The sequence below is a fragment of the Molothrus ater genome, chromosome 4 (genome assembly GCF_012460135.2).
Source record: "Molothrus ater isolate BHLD 08-10-18 breed brown headed cowbird chromosome 4, BPBGC_Mater_1.1, whole genome shotgun sequence".
NCBI classification, from domain to species: domain Eukaryota; kingdom Metazoa; phylum Chordata; class Aves; order Passeriformes; family Icteridae; genus Molothrus; species Molothrus ater.
In genome coordinates, this window is record NC_050481.2 from 12,875,002 (window position 1) to 12,884,331 (window position 9,330).

At 41.9% G+C, this 9,330-nt stretch overlaps 1 protein-coding gene across 1 annotated transcript; it reads right to left on the bottom strand.

Annotated features, from left to right (window-relative positions):
• Positions 1-1,106: 1,106 nt before the first annotated feature.
• On the bottom strand, positions 1,107-8,871 carry COQ2 (coenzyme Q2, polyprenyltransferase). The gene is made up of 7 exons (XM_036382822.2): positions 8,625-8,871; positions 8,369-8,535; positions 6,062-6,183; positions 5,746-5,831; positions 4,737-4,870; positions 4,097-4,285; positions 1,107-1,635 (listed from the first exon to the last, which is right to left on the bottom strand). The coding sequence occupies exons 1-7, from the start codon at positions 8,860-8,862 to the stop codon at positions 1,522-1,524; spliced, it is 1,050 nt and encodes a 349-aa protein (XP_036238715.1). The 5' UTR covers positions 8,863-8,871; the 3' UTR covers positions 1,107-1,521.
• Positions 8,872-9,330: the final 459 nt, after the last annotated feature.

Sequence of the window (9,330 nt, forward strand, 5' to 3'; positions counted from 1 at the left end):
CATATTACAGCCTGGAACCTAAATCTTTCTGGTTTTCAGGCAATGAACCTAAAATACAGCTATGTCTTATCTGTGTGAAATGAAATTAAGATGAATTTGGAAAATTCACACAGAAAATATGAAGTGATTTTCAAGTTCCAGACATGAGGACTATTTTGAAACTTTAATTTACACTGTATTTAGCAACACCTTTTTCCTCTTCTCATTTTAAGGCAAACACTTGTGACAAGCAGCCATCAGACAAAGGACACCAGAAGGTACAAATGCATGACAAAATGTGAGCTCTTCCCAAATATGAGCTACTTAAAGACGCTTCAGTATGTTAAAACAGATTAATAACTTTTGCCACCACCTCACTAAAGTAACACTACTGAAACCGATCCATACTAGTTACAAGACTTTTTAATTACTAGTAAATGGCTAATAAACAAAGTTCAACTTCAAGCTGGATGCATCAAAATTCTCCCTCTACAAAATGCAGCTATGTCACAAAACTGATCAGAAGCTTATGGCTTTTCATTATTAAACTCTTTTCTTCAACTTAATACTTTCTCCACCCCACAAATACAAACCCTATTTAAGAACAACTTCTGTGTAAGCACCATTTAGTTAGCCTGCACTTGCTATTTTTACTGTTTCTAGGCGTTCCCCTAGAAACAGGTTTTTCCTGTAAGACTACAAAAAACACCGGTAGTCATAAGTCAAAACAAGCAGAATTAAAAAAATATGTCAACAGTTTACATGATGAATTTGTAGCCCACGGTCAACCACTGCTCACACACGTTTGGCAACAGCTCTGGGCTTCTCTGTTTTTGTTCAAATCACTAGTCTGTGTTCAAATCACTGTTGACAAACAAGCTTAGCTCACTCTGCGCAGGCAACTTTGCAGAAGCCTGTCCTTTTCACATGGAAAGCACCTGCTGCAGCAATCACAGCAAGAGCAGAAAATCTTAAATACTTCTTTACTGACTCCTTATTGTGGACCTCACACATTTAGAGTCCTGACTGTTTCTAGACATTCCAGAAGAAAAACAGTTATTGCAACTCCTCCATGAAGCAAGCTCCAACTCAAACTGAAAATTACCTTTGTAATAAATCAGACCATCAAACATGTACAGCCAGATTTATTTACATCCAGAAATCATTTTGCATTTTTACCCGTGCTGTCACTAAGAGACACCTGTTTCATATAAAATCTTGGGTTCACAGTCTCTAGAGCTTGACAGAAGTTTGCTGCTACTATGCAGGACCAGCAGAGCTTTTTGGAGCTCACTTTTTGGAGCTTCTACGCAGACTGAAGTTATTCCCAGATAACCAAAACTTCCACTGTAGAATTATCAAAATTGCATGATTTCAGAAACAACGCTTCCACCAGCTTTTATAAATAAACAATATAAAGCAGCTATATTTATATTACAAGTGTTTTCCTTCTTACAATATCTACACTTCAGTTAGACTAAAATATCAGTATAGTGATTTCAACTATCTGTTCTCTGAAGGCTCTTCTACATTTAAGCCTTTTCATTTCCACAGATTTCCAAGCACAATCCCTATGAAGAGCAGAATTCCTACAGTACGATTTGAAGCAAATTTTTTCCAACAGTCTTCGGGCTTGTCTATGTCCAAAGTGTAAATCTGCAAAAGTACAGTATAACATTAGAGGATTATTATTATTATTATACAGATTCATAAATATCTTACACATCACAAAATTATCTGCAACTTCAAAAAATTATTCTTAAGCTCTAAAGTCTACCCTTAACTCCACAAGAAACAGGAATACTCTAAGTTTAAATTTTTTTTTGCATAACTGGCATCTGTGTTTAACAGATTCTTTTCAATATACAGCAGAAAAGTCAAGGATCTCATATGAACATGATTCCCAGACCATCTCAATGGAAGACTGTATAAACAGCCCAGTTACTGGTGTGTCTGGATTGATACTTAAAAGTGCAAAAATATCTGTGCATGTAAATAAATTTTGAGATTTTCCTCAGTAGGTTGCCACCTAATTCTTCAATGTAACTTTAAATAAAAATGAATGCACTTTTCCATCTCTGCTACAAAGTGTTGTCCTATGTTTCAGTAGAGACAAGGCACTGGAGAGCCAGCAGCAAACCAGAGCAAGTGCCAGACCCTGCCTTGCCATACAGGGCTGGTTTCTGTCCAGTTGCTCTTAGCCAAGTCCATGCAATTCCCTTCAAACAAAGACCAGGACACCTGCAATAGCAACCAGAAGGCCTGGCTTACCCACATGGTAGCTCTCTGCTGTGAGTCACAACAAAAAGTGGGAAAAAAAAAAATCCCAACTCACAAAGTACAGCAAGAGCAAATTTACTGAAAAAATATTCCCAAAATTAAAATTTGGTGCAAAAGTGTTGAGCACGATAACAAGAGGAAATGTTGAGCAAAATGAGTGAAAGGATTAACAGAGAAGGAGCCCCAAAAACCTCAAACATTGCACTTCAGCCTTTGAAAAAGTCAAAATACAAAGAAGTATATGACTGAAAGAAGTGAAACCTTCGCCAGGAAATCTGCTTCATTTGTGGTTGTAGAGAGAAACTAGGGCTGGGTCCTGGTCAAATAATCAAAAAAAACTCTTCACAAGCTTCTCAAGTATGATGTGATCCACACCCTTAAGAACCTGTCAGCTCCTCAGACACTGGGAACTTGAAACACTGAACTGGCAAATTAAACTAAACAGCAGCTAAGCTATTCTTTCAGAAACACATGGAAAGTAGAAGATGTTATTTTTCTATTGGCACACTTCTTGAGAGGGATACAATTTGACATCATCATGACCCAAATTGTTCTGCCTCAGGCAGAAAAAATTCAGTGAATCAAGGAAATCTTGGAAATCCTGATCCTCGAGCATCTTACTCAGCTTTCTAAACTCAGTTAAGGACACAATCAGAAGTCTTGAACAAGAAGATAAGCATAAAAATGTTTAACCAGGACTATATTAAAATAATTCCTCAAAAAGAAGCTACTCTGTGGTACACAGAACATTTCTGCTCTTTTGACTTTGGCAGTCCACACAGTTGTGAATTCCCCAACATTTACACTCATTAGTCTGCATCCTCACTTATAAAGATCCTTAAAAATGGTTCTCATTTATGACAAAACTACAGCACAAAGGCTCTCTGACAATTCAAACTGTAAATGATCATTCAGTGGACATAGTATTCTTTTCCTCATACATTTCCAAGCATAGTCACTATGAAAACAGTGGCTGAGTGCCAGACTACATCACCACAAGGATTCTCTTATCCAGTGATATGTTTAATATCCATTACCTGCATGAGCTCCACCCATTAAAATGCAACATTACGATCAACGTGCTTTATAAAAAGTTCCACATTACCATTCCAAATTTAGCTTCTCAGACTAGCAATGGTTTACTACTTGCAATACACAATACTCTGCCATCACTTACCTATCAAGACCAGCAATCAATTTTTGAATAGACTGACTTGTCACTTACTACAACACTGTGTAACACAGTTGTTAGGATTCAGAAATAACAAGATAACAAGATCTTATCTGCATCCTTTACTGACAAAGCTAATCTCTTTCTTTCTGTTATTCATAAAAATTTCTAAATTTTTTGAATGCAACTACAAGACTGAATTGGATTGTTCTCTGCTTTTAAGAGAACTCTTTAGAACTGTCAATTAGCATTAAAATTATAATGTTAACATCTGCTATTATGTGTGCCAGACACTGTAAGAACTGAATCAGAACAGTCAGCACCACAGTATTTTGCAGCACATTGAGGTGGATCTAGCAGCAGCTGCTGTTGGCAGTGAGAAGAAAACCCTTTCCTTGAGATCACAGCTTAATGTGTGGCACTTCTCTTGGTTACAAACAGACTGAAACTCAGTGCTCCACTGTTTGTGGTCAGGACTGAAGGTGTCCTCAATCAAAAGGTCTGCAAAAGGTACTTCAGAAGACCAAGCTTATTGTCAGAAGACTTTAGTTCTCTTTAAAGGAACTGCTTTTCATGGGTAGCTCATTACTTGATGGGAGTTGAAAAGCCCTCTGACTTCTTAGTAAGAACTTCCTCATGGAAAAAGTATGAATAAATCCATCAAACCTGGTGTGCCAGGTGAGCCCCTACGGCAGCCACAGCTGAGTAATACGGGAGGGTTTGGTTGCAATTCATCCCTGCCACACACAGACTCAGGAGCATTGCCAGGCTAAAGCCACTGAGCCACTGCTTTGTGTCCTTCTTGAAATGCAATGCAGTTGACTTCACACCAATCATGATGTCGTCCCTCTTATCCTGGAATGAAAAGATGAATTACCACAAAATCCATAACCCAATGCCACTTCATAAGAAAAATAAAAAAGAAGAACTTGCTTAAATTTTCTATGCTTCTTACTAGGAGCCCAATTTAAGGGTGGTTGTAGGTCCCCACACTAAAATTTAAACTAGAAGGCTGGTCTTAGAGCTGTTTAGCAGCCAGGAATTAATACCAATGTCAAAGATATTTCCACAATGCAAAAGCATAAGAGCACAAAGGGTATTGTACTTCCATCTTTCCACCTGACTTGTAAAACCTTGGCAAACAGCAATAAAATTTTGAAGGGCTGGGACTTCTTTGGGGCTGCTTCAGCTCAGCTGCAGGTGAAGAACTGCAAGAGGTTGGTTCTGCTGTTTGACAACAAATTTGTAAATGAAACACACAAACTTTTAAACACGGGTATCTGGGAAGGTTTCACAGTCACCCTACCTGATGTGCATAAATGGTGTCATACACCAGTGTCCACATGACTCCAGCAAAGTACAAGGGCAAACACACAGACCACTCACATGACCCTTTGATGGCAGACCAGCCAAGAAGGGCTCCCCAATTAAATGTAAATCCTAAAAACATTAGGAGAATTTAAAAAAATAGAAGTTACAAGAATGCCAGCAGCAATTAAATACAATTTATCAGCAACCTTTTGTATAATACCAATATCTCTATTTTTCTACCACTTATTTTCAGGCAGGTAATAAATATAAATAATTTGACATTTAATACTGTGGACATGCAAGAAAAAATACATATGCCACACATTTTTCCCTAATTTGAGTTTGACTTCATTAGTGTAGGGAAACATTTGCACACAACTATTCCAGAATACTCTAACAACAGGTCTGAAGGTAAAAATGCTCAGGTGTCAGTGTAACAAAACATGTCTGGATAACTGGCTGCAAAACAGTACACAGCAGCCAACTATGGTACTTCTAGCCTGAAAATGACAATTTTTGGTTAAAATCGAAGCTGAAGACAGCTGGAATGTGAGAGCCAATATACACAGGTATGTTTTAGTAGCTCAACCCAAAATACAAGCACCATCAGTATCTGTTCAGGAGTTATTTTAGAAGCTGAAGACTGAAATGCTGTACAGACAAATCTGTATTTAAGAAGGGTTTTGAAATAACCGCAAAACTACAGCTCATTCTCAAACGACAAATGTTTATTTCCACCCTACTCTTCTACCTCCTATCACTGCATCAAAACAAGGAACTGATTTCTAATAACAAAAAAAATCCAACCCCAAAGCCACACATCAACTCCAGTGCCTGTCACAAATTAAGAAGCTTGTGGCCCAACAGAGCTTTGTCTGTAAAGTATTTCTATTTTGATATAAAGTTATAAAAAGTCAGATTGCTAAAGCACAAGTACTAATTTGTAAAACACCCCAAAAACTACATCTGAAATTGAAAAAAGAGAGAAAATCTTTCCATCTCACCTAAAACTAGCTGTGGCCAGTATGTTATTCTCTTCATCAGAGGGTAGGTGATCACAAGGAATAAAGAGGATGCTCCCAGAATGATACTGTAAAAAGTACCAAGAGAATTATTGTTTGCCAGGCTAAAGATCAGTAGATGTAGTGCAGCATTGCAGGAGCTGTACACGGTACTGATCTAATTCTTTCCTTTCAATTACAATTCCATGACTATTAACATCCTCCCTCTGACCCCAACACCTTTTCTACTCAAAATCTCTGTGCTTAACTCAGGACCAAGAACCAGACTTTAAAAACCAAAAGACAACTCATACATCACCTGTAGTAATTCAGACACAGAAGCACACAGAGTGCCAGGCTGAGTTGTCCCCCAAGAAAAACCAAGGACTGAAAAGTCGAGATATCTCCAGCTGCCAGGGGTCTGCTTGCTGTCCTTGCAACCTAAAAAATGGAAAAAATATTACCACTAGGTACATCTGTAACTGATGGGCAATTTACAATGTTTTTTTCCTATTTTCTGAAGAGAAACGAAAAGGTCCTAATTCTGTTGTTTGCTTTTGTTTCTCTCTAATGGCATTTTCAGAATCCAGTCCCATTGATGTGGAGTTAATAGCTGTGAAAAGACATTTAATCACAACTGGGATACAGTGGAGTTTAGAAACTCTGTCTGGAGCAAGAAATCATACAAGGTAAACTGAAGACAGAAACATGTAACAGAAAAAAAGTTAAAATAAATGGTGAATACTTGCCAAAGGTTACCAACACCAAAAAAACTTCAAATGACTGAATTTCACCTCAACATGAGGAAGAACTTCTCTACACTGGGGGTGGCAGAGCACTGGAATAGGCTGCCCAGGGAAATTGTGTAGTCTCCCTCTCTGGAGACATTCCAAACCCCACCTGAACATGTTCCTGTGTCACCTGCTCCAGGTGACCCTGCCTTGGCAGGTTGGACTGGATGATCTCCAGAGGTGCCTTACAACCTAACAATTCCATGAAATTGTGCATGTTGATGAAAATGGTGTCAAGTCTATTCAATGAGGTTCAAAAGCCAACTTTTACAGAATATTCTGTACATAAAAAGTATCTTGCCTATGCTTGAATAATGTGAATTTAAATAAACCCTTTTAGCTTGTTCTCCCCTCTGCCATCAGGCTATGCTGACATCAAATACTGTTTTTGGAGCAGTAAACATGCACTTAACATACCTGTGACCAATTCCACTGCACAGTGCAACCAAACATGGGATGCTTCACTTAAAGAAAGTATGTCCCAAATAATCAGTAACACAAAATCTAAACCCCAAACCACCATCACCTACACCAACCAACTCCTGCTGTTGGCCTGGCCTCTATGGCACCTGTGCTGAAGGAACCCTTTTAAGGTACGCCAGAAAAAGGTGTGAAGGCAATTTTTAAAACTTTCTATCTCACCACATCACATAATGCACAAATTAAACCATTATATTGAAATTCCCTCTTACTTATCACATCCCCACATCAAATCTGAAAAAAATACAGGAAGAGCAAACAGCATCACCAGGATGCTTCCCTCCAAGCCTGAACCTGTGCACGTTTCAGAATCTCCCACTGGGCACTGCCTTTTACTTATTTCCCTCTTCTGAACAAATGGGAGATGATAAATGAAAACATATAACATAACAGAAGGAGATTAGCTCACGGCTGGGCATGATACTCTGAACAGCCAAAATTCAAAAAATACAACAATAAAAGGAAATGCTGCTCCTAAAATTAGGGGGAAAAAAGTCATTCTTGGATAGATTGTCACTAGCAAGTGTAGCAAAAATATGTTACTTGGTTTGTTCTATGGTGCAAAACAAGGTTGAAAAATAAACTTGTTCAAGTACTGCCTAAAGCAAACAACAGGGTGTATTTTATCTTACACAGAGGTGAGTATTCTAGAAGACATACTACAGTCCTGGACAGAGAAATAAAATACTTTCTACTGGTTTTGGAGGAAGTGTAAACAAATTAATTGCGTGCATCTCGGACAGAAACATGGAGGAATTCCTGAAGCTGGAGCCTGCACTCATCAAGGAATCACTAGTGATGTTCATGTACTTCAGTGCCTTTAGAATCCTTGGTGTGTGGCTGAGAAAAAACAGCATGTGTTAAGTGAAGTTTCTCTCCCTGGAGACATTCAAAATCCATTTGGATGCGTTCCTGTGTAACTTGCTCTAGGTGAGTTGGCCTTGGCAAGGGGGTTGAGCTAGATCATCTCCTGGATCCCTTTTCTAACCCTAAAAATTCTGTTGATTCTGTGATGATGGAGATGAATGGGCACATGCTTGGTTCTCTGAATCACAGAAGGGCTAGGGCTGGAAGGGGACCTTAAAGATCACCTCATTCCAACCCTCGTGCTGTGGACATGGACACTTTTTACTAGACCAGGTTACTTGCAGCCCCATCTAACTTGGCCTTGAACACTTCCAGCGATGGGCCGGCCTAAAACTTCTCTGGGCAACCTATTCCAATGCCTCACCACCCTCAGAGTGAAGAACTTCTTCCTAATAACTAATCTAAACCTGCTCTTTCAATTTGAAGCCATACCCCCTTGTCCTGTCCCTGCACGCTGGTGTAAGCGGCCTCGCCCCATGGTTCGCTACCTGTCTGTCATAGTCGCGGTCCCACATGTCATTGATGGTGCAGCCGGCCCCTCGCATGAGCACGGCTCCCACGCCGAACAGGGACAGCATGCGCCAGTCCGGGAGGCAGCCGGGCGCGGCCGCCAGCCCGATGCTCCAGGTACACGGCAGGTACAGCAGCCACGTCCCTGCGGGGAGACAAAACCCGCGGGCGGGCTCAGCGGGGAACGGGAGGCAACGGGGGGCCCGCGGCCCCGACCCTCCCCGCCGCGCTCACCGGCGGGCTGGTGCAGGCGCATGAGCCGCAAGTACGGCTGCAGCGGGGCCGGCGCGGCGCGCACCAGCTCGGCCGCCGAGAAGCTGCGCGGCCCCGGGGGTGCGGCGGGGCGGCGGAACAGCAGCGGCGGGGCGGCGGCGGCGGCGGCGGCGAGGGGCGGGCGGGCGGCGCGGAGCCCGAGTGTGTCCCGGAGCCCGGGGACACCCCGGCACAACCGCGCCAGCAGCGCCGCCGCCATCTTAGCGCCGCCCCGCTGCCGGCGGGACGGAGTCTCGCGGCACTGCGCATGCGCGGCGGCCCTGGGCACCCCGCGCCGGGGCTGAGGCGGGGGATTGGTGTGTTCTCCGTGAAATCCTCGACCTCGAAACTTAACGTGATCGTTCTTAACATTCGTGTCATCTCCAAGAGCTTTCCTCACTGTAGGTAATTAAAAAAGAAAAAAATCAGATTTCCCATGCGGCCTTTGTGTCTCTTCTCCTCGCTCACTCAGTTCTCCCACCATCTGTGTGAGGGACTGAAATGCTGGGGGTTAATGATTCCAAGAACCAGCGAGTTCCAAAAGCAGCGCGGTCTTGGCTGAGGCCGGGTTTGCACTCTCCGAGCCGGAGGGGAGGAGGAGAGGGCTTGGGATGTGTGTTGGGAAATCTCAGACCCGCATAGGAGCAGCCCGGGTGGCCGTAACAAACACACCTTCGCTTACAACAGG